Below are 14261 nucleotides of genomic sequence, written 5' to 3' on the forward strand. Positions count from 1 at the left end.
TTACTGTTGTTTTATTTCTTTACTTACCTATTGTTCACCTAATACCTTTTTTGCACTATTGTTTAGAGCCTGTAAGTAAGCATTTCATTGTAAGGTCTACACCTGTTGTATTCGGCTCACGTGACAAATACACTTTGATTTGATTTGAGTTAACTATTCACAACAAAATGTTTGATTGTCAGGTGGTCACGCCTCAATGGTTTAGCTATTTCAAGAGTGTTGCATCCGTCTGAAAGGCATTTTACAATTTTTTACTTTTCAGTGTCAGTTAAATTTCTTTTTTGGCCCATTTTACCTGAGATAATGAAGCTGCCTAGTAATTATGCACACCTTGATATAAGGTGTTATTCACTTTCGCCACACCCTCCCTCATTACACATATACATATCATCAGAAAATGTTTAAATCCAATAAGCATTCAGGTTTATATGGTTTGGAGTTGGAAAATGTGCATAGAAATAAAGATAAGACAGAATACTCACTTGCCTAATAATTGTGCACGCAGTGCATGTCCAACAATTATAATTTTAAAAAAGGTTAATAAACCACCCACAGGCCGACAGTGGGGTAACCCTGATCTATAGCTTTATGGTCAATACAGCCATCCCTCTACAGCCCTACTGAATAACCTTATGCAGCTCAATGGGCCCTATGGCCACTGTTGTAGTCCCACTGGGGCTACAGGCTGCCAACAGGCCGCAGTTGGAATCTAAGACAACTAAGCAGTATTGACTGTAGATGTCCTGTAATGTCTGATGTCATAACTCAAGTAACAGCTGGGTGAGCTGCCACCACTCCACCCTATGAAGCAGGGCTATGCAGAGGTTTAACCCTATGAAGCAGGGCTATGCAGAGGTTTAACCCTATGAAGCAGGGCTATGCAGAGGTTTAACCCTATGAAGCAGGGCTATGCAGAGGTTTAACCCTATGAAGCAGGGCTATGCAGAGGTTTAACCCTATGAAGCAGGGCTATGCAGAGGTTTAACCCTATGAAGCAGGGCTATGCAGAGGTTTAACCCTATGAAGCAGGGCTATACAGAGGTTTAACCCTATGAAGCAGGGCTATGCAGAGGTTTAACCCTATGAAGCAGGGCTATGCAGAGGTTTAACCCTATGAAGCAGGGCTATGCAGAGGTTTAACCCTATGAAGCAGGGCTATGCAGAGGTTTAACCCTATGAAGCAGGGCTATGCAGAGGTTTAACCCTATGAAGCAGGGCTATGCAGAGGTTTAACCCTGTGAAGTAGGCTATGCATAGCTTTAATCCTGTGAAGGAGATGACAAGTCCCTAGTGGGGATTCCAAGGAAGCCATGTCCCCATAAAGCATATCTGTCCTGTGAGTGCCATGTCCCCATAGTGAAGTCTTTACAGTACCATGTCCCCACAAGACAACCTGTCCCCATAGTGAAGTCTCTACAGTTCCATGTCCCCATAGTGAAGTCTCTACAGTATGATGTCCCCATTGTGAAGTCTCTACAGTACCATATCCCCACAAGACATCATGTCCCCATAGTGAAGTCTCTACAGTAGTATGTCCCCATGGTGGAGTCTCTACAGTACATTGTCCCCACAAGACAACCTGTCTCCATAGTGAAGTCTTTACAGTACCATGTCTCCATAGTGAAGTCTCCACAGTACCATGTCCCCATAGTCAAGTCTCTACAGTACCATGTCCCCATAGTCAAGTTTCTACAGTTCCATGTCCCCATAGTGAAGTCTCTACAGTACCATGTCCCCATAGTCAAGTTTCTACAGTTCCATGTCCCAATAGTGAAGTCTCTACAGTTCCATGTTCCCATAGTGAAGTCTCTACAGTTCCATGTTCCCATAGTGAAGTCTCTACAGTTCCATGTCCCAATAGTGAAGTCTCTACAGTTCCATGTCCCAATAGTGAAGTCTCTACAGTACCATGTCCCCATAGTGAAGACTCTACAGTACCATGTCCCCGTAGTGAAGTCTGTACAGTACAATGTCCCCATAGTGAAGTATTTTCAGTCCCATGTCCCCATAGTGAAGTACTGTACCCTGTCTTCACAAAACAACCCACTGGGAACACACTGGTTAAATCAACGTTGTTTCCACATCATTTCAATTAAATTACGTTGAACCAAAGTGGAAAAGACGTTGAAATGGCATCTGTGTCTCTTTAGACCCTGTCCATCTCCACAGCATTTTATTTATTTAAGTTGACTGAGCCTCATCTCCCTGTAGCTACTTGGCTCTAGACAGACTGACGATGCAATGACTTGGTGGCAGGTGGTGTTGCGTACCACAGAGAAAATACATCTAATCAAGACTGCTGATTAATGTGTCAATGTCTTGGATAATAAATGGTTACTGGGGAGGTGCCTACGAGAGAGAAAGAGAGAGAGAGAGAGAGAGAGAGAGAGCAAACACAGGAGACTTCCTACAAATGCTACTGTAATATAACACTAGTCTCTTTCTTTCTGGGCCATTGAGAGGAGATGTGGAATCAATGCGAAAAAAGCCAACATCGTTGATTGCATCTCTTACACTGTGGTAAACTATACAACCTCTATGTAATAAGAATATGAGGCACTGGTATATTATACAAGCTAAAACAATAGGAAAGCAAGAGATAGTTCTATATAAACCAGAGAGAGATTAAAGTAGATGTCACACGTCAAAATTTGATGGATGACCCTATGTGAACCTATGTGACCGCTATGTGAACCTAAGGGGCTGCCTGTCAGGACATCCTGATGGTTAGGTGGGGGTCTTTGGGTAAGGGTCCAGTTGTCAGGTCAACCGGTAATGATTTATGACCCAAGCCTGATTTATGACCCTATGTAATGATTTATGACCCTATGTCATGTAGAAGGTTGCATGTCAATATTTGGGTTTCAGGTCAGGACATCGTGGTGGTTAGGGGGGTAGGGTTGAGTAAGTGACCAGGTGTCAGGTCAACCTGTTTCTCACGGTTTGGGGGTGGTTAATGCCCCTTATAAAGCGGCTGAACAATACCTGTTTAAGCCTGTACATGATAACCCCCCTGAATATTAAACAAAAATGACACCTATGCCAATTTTAGGGATGTTATGCACGGCTTGTCATGAACCCAGTGACCAAAGCCTTGAAAAAGTTCTGTGTGAAGCTCCAGAATGTTTTAAAGGATTTTTGGGTACGAGTGAGGGCCACATGTCTTACATATTCCACCCGGAGGATTCTACGGTAAAGATATTCACAGACAGTGGACCCAAACCCCTTTATCAGGCAAAACCTGGGAGTTTTCCCCCGGCTCTGGGGATGAGAGAATGGCTAAACATCAGGCTGGCGCTTTGTAAAATTGAACAGGTCCTGAGTGGTACAAATGTGCCAGGATATGCTTTGGAAGAACAGGTCTGCGGCCGCAGTGATCTCAAGGCTCTAAGAATTGCTTCAATGGACTATAGCCCTGACAACAAAGTGACAATTTTAGCCTGTGACCTTTATGATAAGTCTAATGCTACAAAGTCTGTCAATTCTCCTGTAGCTTCCAGAGCACGCAAACATGTAAACTTTTTTATTCCTGTGTTTAGTTTTAAATGGGTGGATTATCCAATTTTCATAACCCTTATGAATAAGCTGGACATTCTCTTCCAAAATGGTGAACAGTTACAGCGCTGGGCGAGGCTTTCCTTGAGACAGAGTCAAGACCAAAAGGCCAGACGTCGGATCTACCCCTGGAGTGAAAACTTACCAAGTGTTGCTGAGCCTGGCAAGAGATCCCGGCATTTTGATGACCAACTGGACACTGACAATGGGGGGTGGTTGCATCAGATCCCTGGATCTGTAAGAACGGCATTGTAAAATACCTTAATAATGTAAGGCTATAAAATGTATGTACTAAATATTTTGAATGAAATAAATGGTTTTAAAATCAGAATCTTACCATGTCAGGAACTCTCGCGTTTGTTCACTCTTAGCGCAGTCGGTCCCTGAGAAAAAAACTTGCGCAATGTGCGCGCGTGTGTGTGTGTGTGTTTCAAAAACAGAGAAAAAAGGGTCGGGTGTGTTTGTTAAAAAAATACCCTTGCATCTGCGCTCAAGGCTCTCTATGCATGGGGGTCGTTTGAAACCAAGGTTTACACTATCTGGCAAAACAGATGCCTAAAAGTCATTCAGCCCAGCGATGTCGAGACCTCCCCACCCCCAGCATCTAGATGCTAGCCCCCGGAGATTTTAGAATATCAAAAAGATACCTAATGTTTAGACACCCCCCCAATACCCTATGTTTGAACCAAATGGCAGGTGTTTGAACCACATGTCTTAGGCTTCAAAGATAACTTTGAGGCGGTTTTAGCGCGAAAAAATACGACACCACGCGAGTCATACGGCTACAAAAGCTAAGCAAAACAGGTCCCCCTGTTAGCTTCGTTTTCGCGCATTTACCCTACAGCATTCCCCCAGGAATAGTTATCGGACGGACCCCGTTAAAAAAGATCATCTGGTAAAAACCCTCCTCATGGATATTTCTCAAGGTTAGTTCTTGAAATAAATATTTACATATGCTATATATTAGATTTGTTTGTTCTTGGGAATTGTTTGAAAACGTTGTATGTTATAGAAATATTAAACAGGCCTTAGGGCCCGGATTCTTAACGTATAAAATGTCAATATTAGCTAAAATGATTAGAGCTTTAATATTATCTAATGTTTTTTTAGATTCTCAAACCTTCACTCAGATTCTCCGAGATATAACTGAACTCGAACCGGCCGTAGGGTCTCCGGAACAAATTGTTTACATCCCAACGCCGACCCTGAATTGTAGTAAGTAAGATTCAAGAATTCCGTAAGAATATTTATACCTTAAAAACAAAAAGTGTAGGCATCTTATATTAAAAGTTATTTTATGTGTTTACAGCTGAAATACATCCTAGAACGGGTGCCATAGGGAGTCTACACGGTTTCTGTGAAGGATATGCCTACGAGACAATTGTGCCCTACTCCCAGGATGTATTTACACACAAGCCGCAAACAGAGACTTTAAACGGCCTGTCAACTCCCCTGACCCAGGACCGTTGGACGCCCCCTATTAAACACCAACGGACAATCAGGGCCCAGATCCACAGGTCCGCTTCACCCGAACAATACTACTGGGAGGGTATTCACGAGACAGCGTTACAAGGACAAGGTATGAATCAATTATCATTTATATATATATTTTATTTTTATGCCTGAATATGTTTAAACATGGACTAATGGTGTTTTTTTTTTTTTACTTTCAGGCTCACAAGCTACAGACCAGGCAGATGCTATAATTAGGGTTGCCCAAAGACATGTTCCCGAGTTCTCAGAGCTTCTTCAGAACAGCCCTCTTCAAAAAAGCCGAGGTATTTAATTAATGTATTGTTAATATATAGGCTTATATCTGAAATGTATTTTACATTTTTATCAAACATATTTTAGGGTTAATAACCTATTTTTCTGTATGTATTATTTTTTAATGCAGACTCCTCGCCGGCTTATAAAGACATCCAAGAAGCTACACATCTAGATCCCGAAGAGGCGCCAAAGACCCCAGTCACCAGAACAGCGAAGCCTGATGATTTCAAAGTTTTAAATGACATTTCTGAGGTAGACGATTTGATGTTCTGTGAAGTGGCCAACCTTATTGAAGCGGCCAATTCTGGTGGGGCAACAGCCTCTTGTGAAATAGACCAAGCCGTGCTTTTCAAGGCTTTTACACAGGGTTTAAAATCACGAAAGGCTTTACTTCAACGTCGTATGGGTATTCTATTCGAACATCAATACAATCAGGATGTGTCATTCTGGCGTAGAGAGCTTCCCCGCATGTTAAACAACAGTAGGGTTAAAACAAGCAAATACCTCCGTTAAAAAACACATATGTAAAAAAAAAAAACACAAGCACACACATCCTTAAGTAGAGAAATGGCGCCCCCTATAGACCTAAGCGAGACAATTGAAACCCTCTTAGCGGAAATCCCTACAGAGCTCCAAGATATAATTAACCATATGAATGATTCTGGGCTAATTGACATAGGGGCTATAGATGAAAACCTATTATCCCAGATTCCCTCCGAACTCATTGAAATTATTACACGTATGAATGAGTCAGGGTCTGCAGATGAAAACAGGTTATCACAGATACCCGAATCAATCATATCTTTAATTACCCAGATGAACGAGAGCCCAAGGTTTAATTCTGCACCCCCTACACCTCTAAGCCATCCTTTAACACCCTTGTTCGAAGAGGAAACCCAATACGATGTTTTTGAACAGCTGAACAAATGTCTATCAAATCTGGAGCGGGAAGGTCTTGATCACAATGTACAGAACGAAAGCCCTAGGTTTAATTCTGCACCACCTACACCTCTAAGCCAGCCTTTAACACCCATGTCTGAAGAGTCTGAAACCCAATACGATGTTTTTGAACAGTTGGACAATTGTCTAGCAAATCAGGATGGGGATGGTCTTGATCGCAGTGAACATGTTTTGTATCGAAATAAATTCCACAATATTGAGGTTCGACAGTTTTTCAATTTCGCATGGGGGGGTCAGATTCGGGAATATGCTGTGTTTTACGTAATGCTTATGGACACTTTGAATGAACTGGTAGATAGAGTTAGAGCTTATAGCCAACCAAGGGATACCTTACAGTTGGAAATTTTTGGAGACAGTCTGCAGAGCCGTGTGTCGCTTATTTTAAATAGGGGTGAAGCAGATCTTGAACAATTTGTTAACCTGCTAGAACGCATTGTTCAGTCAAATTTAAACGTGCTAGCAGATAGGACCCTCGAACTTGTAGTACAATTAGTCCGGCCACCACAAGGGGGCGGCGGGCAGAGACGTAAACTCGATAGCCTGATGCAGTCCGAAATCATAAGCAATAAAAAGGCCTACCTCATAATCGTTCACAATCATGGTAATAAGCTATGCTTTGCCATAGGTTTGGCCCACTTACTCAGCCCAGGATGTACAGAGCGCGAAGCGTTACAGAAAGCTCAAGAGCTACAAAAGGCTGTGGGTTTAGGTATACAGGAGGCTGTGGCTTTCTCAGACATATGCAAATTTGAAAACTTTCTGAATATCAAGATTGTGGTTTTGTACCACAGCAGGGCTAATGACGCTCTCTTGAAGTTCCAAAATATACAAGAGCCACACCCTAAGACTATGTACTTTTATGTGCAAAATGAGCATTACTATGCCGTAACTAACATCACAGCATTTTTAGGCGCCCCATATGTCTGTCCAGCCTGTCATACCGGCTACACCCGCAAGGGGGGGCACTCGTGCCGTTATAACTGTTCAGTATGTCTGGATAAACATTGCCCTATGCAACCGCTAAACTTGACACCCTGTGAGGATTGTCACCGCACATGTCGTTCGGCCTACTGTTACAAAAAACACAAAACTGAAACATGGCACCCCAAGGCCTGTAAATCTGTAAGCATTTGTGACATTAACAAGAAATGTCCAAAATGTCATTGCAATTACAACCTTAAAATAGACAGCCCTAAACCCCATGTTTGTGGAATCATACATTGCCCAATCTGTAAAGGGCCCTTGAAAAGCAGAGACGCAGAAGTTGTTCAAGAAGTAACACATGAGTGTTACATTCAGCCCTTGGCTGAAGATGAACATACAGAGAAATATGTTTTTTATGATTTTGAGACAAATCAGCAATCAGGGGTTCACTTGCCTATTTTTGTATCTACCATGACTTTCACCGGTGAAAAGTGGTCGGCCGAGGGGCCCGATTGCGCCCGACTCTTTCTAAAACATTTTAGAAAGGCCCAGTACAGAAACTTCACGTTTATAGCTCACAATGCGCGAGCCTATGACTCCTATCTGCTTCTGAACCCTTTGATACAGCAAGGCGTGGCGCCCAGTGTCATTGCTCAAGGGAGTAAAATCTTATGTTTTGTTGACCACGCCTTCAAACAGAGATACATTGACAGCTTAAGCTTCTTACCCATGAGATTGGCTCAAATGCCAGAGGCCTTGGGTTTTGAAAACTCGGTCAAAGGCTATTTCCCCCACTTCTTCACATCTGAGGAGAATCTACATTATATAGGAGCTTATCCAGCCCCCGAAATGTACGGTTGTGATCAAATGTCTCCCAAAGAGCGTGAGAAATTCATGACGTGGTACGAGACAGTAAGACATGGAACTTTTGATTTTCATAAAGAGATGGAATCATACTGTGACAATGACGTGGTTATACTACGTGAAGGATGCCTCAGATTCAGAGAAGAGGTAATCAAAGATGCAGGCATTGACCCCTGGAGCTGTACAACTATTGCATCCGCGTGCATGAAAACCTATCGTACACACTATCTAACTCCAGCATCTATAGCTATCCCATCGCCAGACAACTACCGACGACAATTCAAGGCCTACTCTAGTGGTTCCATTCAATGGTTGGAGTACCTCGCCCAGGATAAAAATGTTTTTATCCAACATGCTTTGAATCGGGGGGAGAAGGCTTTTGGGCCTTACCATGTCGATGGATACACACAGATTGACGGTGTTGAGACAGTGTATGAGTACAACGGTTGTTTCTTCCACGGTTGTAAATTATGCTTTGTCCCCCAGGCCATGTGTGTCCTAACCCAAAAGACTTTTGGGGAAATGTACCAAGAGTTTCAAGACAAACTGAATTCTTTAAAGGCTACTTACGGGTTAAAAGTTGTGGTTTTGTGGGAACACGAATGGACAGCCCTGAAAAAGGCGGATCCTCATGTTCAGGCCTTCCTTACCCAATATGACCCTCCAGAGCCCCTGGAACCGAGACAGGCCTTGTTTGGAGGCAGGACCAATGCTTTGACATTGCGTTATGTAGCTCAACCCGACGAGACAATAGGCTATGTAGATTTTACATCCCTATATCCTCATGTAATGAGTTCCTCATGCTATCCTATAGGGCATCCTGAAATTATTCACAGCGACTTTGACATACCTCAAAATTATTTTGGTTTAATCAAAGCGACTGTCTACCCTCCTAGGGGTCTGTTTATACCTGTGCTGCCTTACAAGGGGTCTAAAGGAAAACTTTTCTTTCCCCTTTGTCGCACATGCTGTGAACACAACAACCAGGAAAACCCATGTGATCACTCAGATCAAGAAAGAGCCCTGACAGGTGTATGGGTCACCGTTGAATTCTCTAAGGCTTTGGAGAAGGGGTATCGTGTGGCCAAAATCTTTGAAGTGTGGAACTTTTCCAGGAAATCAGACACACTTTTTAAAGAGTACATCAAGACCTTCTTGAGATGCAAGCAGATGGCTTCAGGCTATCCAGCATCGGTCACAGATCAAGAGAGTAAAGAGAAGTACATTCAAGACTACCATGACAGAGAAGGCATACTTCTTGACCCTGACAGAATACAGGTCAACAAAACCAAAAGAAATGTTTCGAAATTGTACTTGAACTCCCTTTGGGGGAAGTTAGCGCAGAGAAGCAATATGCTAACAACTTCGATCATTAAAGACCCGGAAGAATTTTTGGAATTTGTTTTTTCGGACCAATACGAAATTTCACATTTTTCATTCTTGAGTCAAGACATTGCCATGGTGCAATGGCGGCGCAACCCAAAGTGGGTTCTACCCCCAGGTAATGTAAATGTGTTTCTTGCAGCATTTACCACAGCCTATGCCCGACTTGAACTGTACACCCTCATGGAACAGCTTCAGCGGCGGGTTCTTTACCACGACACAGACTCTGTGGTCTATGTAAGCAAGCCGGGGGATTGGAACCCCCCACTTAGCAACTATCTTGGGGGTTTAACTAGTGAACTCGCCGAGGGTGACCATATCACAGAATGGTCCTCATGTGGGCCCAAAAGCTATGCTTTTAGGACTAAAGACAATCACGTGGTGTTGAAAGCCAAAGGCGTGACTCAAAACTACGAAAATGCCCCGCGTGTAAACTTGGAATCAATCACGCGCTTGGTCGAGGGGTTCGTAAATGACAAGAATAGTGACTTGGAGATTTTGACCTCCTACAACAAAATAGTGAGGGATAAAAAGGGGTTCCATCTAAGAAACGCCCCACTCACTAAAAGATTCAGGGTAGTCTATGACAAGAGAAGGCTATTGCCTGACGGTACCACATTGCCCTTTGGCTACTGACTTAGGCTACAAGCCCCAGTGTGTCTTAAAGCTTAAGATATAATGACGGCTGTCGAGGATTTTGACCCCCGTTTAAAACTGCCCTTTTCGGCCTTAATTGCAGGCCCATCAAACAGTGGTAAAACTTTTTTTGTAAAAAGTATTTTAGAGAATTCTGAACATGTGTTATCTCAAAAGCCTGACAATATTGTATGGTGTTATTCATGTTACCAACCTCTGTATGATGAATTATTGAAGACAATAAAAATCAAGTTTGTTGAAGGAATACCCGAATCTCTGTCTGATGATGAACTTCTCCCCCCACATAAATATAATCTGCTGGTTTTGGACGATATGCTATTTGCTGGTAGCGAACACCCCGAAATTGCACGAGCTTTTACCCAATATACTCATCATAGAAACCTGTCCGTGCTTTACTTGGTCCAGAATGTGTTTCACCAAGGTAAAAATAGTCGGACCATTAGCTTGAATGCCAACTACATGGTATTGTTTAAAAATCCTAGAGACAAACTGCAAATTAGCACTCTAGCTCAGCAGATGTACCCTGGACGGAAATCATACTTCATGGAGAGCTATGAGGACGCTACCAAAGAGCCATTTTCTTATTTAATCGTGGATTTAAAAGCAAATACTCCAGAACACCTTAGGCTACGTACAGGGCTGTTTCCGTGGGAGCGGCCTGCTGCATACCTTCCTAAAAAGTAAACGCTATGTCTCTGCGTTTAAAAAGAAACCTGCCCCTCTTGACAAGGCTAGTTGGGTCTACAGCTAAAGGACGGAAGGCCATCTTGGGTAGTTGTTCTTCAGATCTCATATTAGCCTTATGTGAGATTGCTTTGAATCTTCTCAAAGGACGCATTCCACTCACCCTGAACCAATTGAAAAAATTAAAGAGACAAAAGACCGCGATCAAACTCTTTGCCAATAAAAGGGCCAGTCTTCAAAAGAAAAGACATAGTATACAACAGTCTGGGGGTTTTCTTCTACCTTTACTCAGTATAGCCGTGCCCTTCATCACCAGCCTTATTGCGGCCAGACGTGGGGGTTGAACACGCGGTGTGATGGCCACTAAAATGTACTTGGTGCCACAACAAGAGTTGGATAGACTTAAAAATCAAATGCAGGGTCCTGAAAATATCAGACAAACAGCTGAAAATGATTTGGATACGGCCATGAAGGATGTTTTGAACCGAAAAGGATTGAACCCCTATGATAAGATCCAAAAATACACAAACCTAATGCAAAGATATTTGACTCTGGTAAAGCAAGGGGAGAGAGAGACCAACCATTTAACACTTTCCCTACCGGACCCTTTAACAGATGTCGAACCTAACGATAGCCAGGCCCCGGTAAGGCCTGTACCGGCGATCTTACCTAGTGAAGATCCTATGTCTGGTGAAGCTCAAATGCCTTTTGAAGATAAAGTTATGCATGACCTACTGACACATGTGCCTTTACGTAACAGGAAGAATGTTAAATACATTATGAACAAGATAAAAGACTCAAAGGGGTTAGCTGCTTGGAACGATTCTGGAGAGTTTATACTTCAGGGCGCTGTTGTTAGGGGGTCCCATATGGTGGACTTACTTAAAAGTACCACGGCTGCCCACAAGGTTGCTGATGACCGAAGGCCTCCCGGCTGGCGTCAGTTTCTTAAGGCCCTGGCAATCCTGAACATTCCCCTCTCCGGTGTACCCAACCATAAGCTTCGTCAACAGATTCAAGCTTTAAAACAAAAGCCTTCAACGAGATACAGCACCCCTAAAGATGCCCCAACGACACCGTCCCCCTATGAAAGCGATGATGCTAACTCATTTACTCCCATGAACGTCTCAGGACCTTTTCCTAATCCCGATCTCTCGGCGTGGTTAGACTTTTGAAAATGACTTTTGAATGACTATGATTAAATTCAATAAAATGTTTTATTTGAAAAATAAGCAATTTAACATTTGTGGCATTCTTGAAACATATGACGTGAGCATACGCCTTGATTACGCGTTCTTAAACGACACACATTTGAACACTTTTGATATTTTCTAACAAAACAAGATACAAAGTTATCATTACTTCTTAAATCATCCTTATAAAGAAACATAACATCTTCAAAAGAAACTCCCCGGGCTCTTTGGCACAGGTAAAATACACAGTGGTGACCGCATGTAGTGGAAAGGTTATCTTGCACTTGTTTGATGCTGTAGTAGATCTTTGAACCGTTTAGGGTCAAAAAATCTTTAATAGATTTAGGGAAATGTGAAAAACCGGGGGGAAAGCCATAGGAATCAAAAAAAGTTGAGATTTTTCTTCCACCTTCCTGTTCTAATGTCATAGCTAGCCAATGTTCACCAGGCATGTGTTTAGGATGGGTATTGACAATAAACATTGCAGGCCTCTCAGGCCATATCTCAATAGGTAATTCATCACAAGCCATCACTCCACAAAATTGTTTTCCAATCAAGCGGCTCATGAGCCCTTCCAACTCTTGGGTATTCATGTCTTTGCTCAAAGGTCCTTAATAATAATCCACTAAGACCTGTCTTCGGGCATTCACTTCCAAGATTGAATCAGAGCATGCGTAAACAATCATGCTAACTGTACAGGCTAAAGGTGTACGGAAACGCATTTCCAGCCTGAGGTTACCTTGGGACACCACAGACAGATTTCCTGAGGTGTCATCATCAGGGGATAAATTGAAAGCATACAACGTGTAACCCTCTGCAAAATCATTTCTGTCAATAGGTAAAGAGAGATCTTTTAGATGCCTCCCTGTAGCCAGGAATAGATTGTAAAATTCTCGCACAGATATGTTGTTGTTAAATTGGGGTTGGAAAGCCTTAGCAGGAACCTGACGTCCGTCCTGACAGAGAGCTACATACTCTGCATTGAAGTGTTGAAAATTAAAGGGGTTTTTATCTAAACTCCCCGTATTAGAGGCGTGATCAACCAGACCTATAACCACATATCTAGGTAAAGGGCCTAGAAATAGGTTTTCTTGACTGCAGATTCTACTGCCCACAGGTATGCTAAAGGTTTTCATGGTAATTCTTTGGAGAGGGTAAAGGGCATTTCCTTTCATCAAAGCATGTGAGTGACCCAGGCGTACGGCCGGAGATACAGACACTTTTTTAATAAAAAGGGTGGCCCCCAACACTTTCAAACTAAAATCCCCGTCTTGGGGAGACATCAGGCAAAAATCATCCTTGGCCCTGGTTAATTTTAATCTTAAATCAACCGAATTTAAGAGTAACCGTTCTTGAAAGAAAATGTCAGAGTGTATAGGGCCTAGCAAATGAAACTCTCGAGATTCGGCGCAGTAGCGAGCTCGTGCCGCTAGTCCTTTGTTTGCACCGGTGGAAGGGTCTGTCGATTCCATAGAGGCTCCTGCAGTATCCTTGCTAAACAGCCCGGCGCTAAATTGTGTTTTGAGAGTGTCTTCGGAGTAGTTTAGTAAACACTCCATGATGGCTCTATATGGGTATGTGGCGCTGCTTTGACTGATTAGGCGTTCACCCAAAGTCACATCAACTTGGGAGAAAATGGTGGCCAAGGGGTAATTAATGAGACTCACTTTGGCATCGCCTGCAATATTAGACCCATCTCTTTTGGTCACTTTTAGACGTAAATGCACCAAGGTGTTGTTGAGGTCCAGATAGTTGTCACCGTGGCCTGGTATGAAAAATTCGATAGGCCCGTTATCGGTAATAGCAGAGAGAGGGGCTATCTCCACATAACTGGATCTATCTATTGAATGCTGCGTTAAAGGGGCCGTGAAAAGATCGAGTTCTGTCTTTATAGCTTCAGAGGACATTCGATGTAAAAGAGCCATGTCACTTATTCTTTTAGAAAATACTTCCTAGTATTCTTTTAGCCTGTTTTGGTTCAGACCTCCTCACTTTACCACGTCTTTGACTTACTGAGGTTCTTTTAACAGTTAACCGCCGCTTTTTAGGTGCCGGCCTGCGTCTTAAACCTGGGGGTCTCTTTTTTGGTCTTTGAGACAATATCATAAGCCCCGAGCCTTCTTGATGCTCCACATCTGGTGACGCCCTTCGGGTCATAGCATTGGCTACAACCTCACTTACTATATTTTTAGCCGCGGATTTTAAATGTGGTTTGGCTATGCTGAAGCCCCTCTTCATAAACGGTAAAACCATCCTGAAGAGGTTACGGAA

At 42.9% G+C, this 14261-nt stretch overlaps 2 protein-coding genes across 2 annotated transcripts in view; one reads left to right on the top strand and one right to left on the bottom strand.

Annotated features, from left to right (window-relative positions):
* Window positions 1-14261, bottom strand: part of LOC120046947 (ecto-NOX disulfide-thiol exchanger 2-like) — a 225249-nt gene that overhangs the window by 191461 nt on the left and 19527 nt on the right. Inside the window, exon 3 of the mRNA XM_038992497.1 lies at window positions 2048-2057. Coding sequence (XP_038848425.1) covers window positions 2048-2057 — 10 coding nt within the window. The remainder of the gene's footprint in view (window positions 1-2047; window positions 2058-14261) is intronic.
* Window positions 4478-6373, top strand: LOC120047986. The gene is made up of 4 exons (XM_038993631.1): window positions 4478-4770; window positions 4865-5134; window positions 5229-5333; window positions 5453-6373. The coding sequence occupies exons 1-4, from the start codon at window positions 4509-4511 to the stop codon at window positions 5836-5838; spliced, it is 1023 nt and encodes a 340-aa protein (XP_038849559.1). The 5' UTR covers window positions 4478-4508; the 3' UTR covers window positions 5839-6373.

Source organism: Salvelinus namaycush, chromosome 5 (assembly GCF_016432855.1).
Source record: "Salvelinus namaycush isolate Seneca chromosome 5, SaNama_1.0, whole genome shotgun sequence".
Lineage (NCBI taxonomy): Eukaryota > Metazoa > Chordata > Actinopteri > Salmoniformes > Salmonidae > Salvelinus > Salvelinus namaycush.

What these genes read in the sequence shown, in the direction of transcription:
- LOC120047986 (XM_038993631.1), top strand. Translation starts at nt 4,509, where the DNA reads ATGCTATATATTAGATTTGTTTGTTCTTGGGAATTGTTTGAAAACGTT. An exon ending in GACAGCGTTACAAGGACAAG is followed by an intron (nt 5,135 to 5,228) that starts GTATGAATCAAT and finishes TTTTACTTTCAG; the next exon opens with GCTCACAAGCTACAGACCAG. An exon ending in CCCTCTTCAAAAAAGCCGAG is followed by an intron (nt 5,334 to 5,452) that starts GTATTTAATTAA and finishes TTTTTAATGCAG; the next exon opens with ACTCCTCGCCGGCTTATAAA.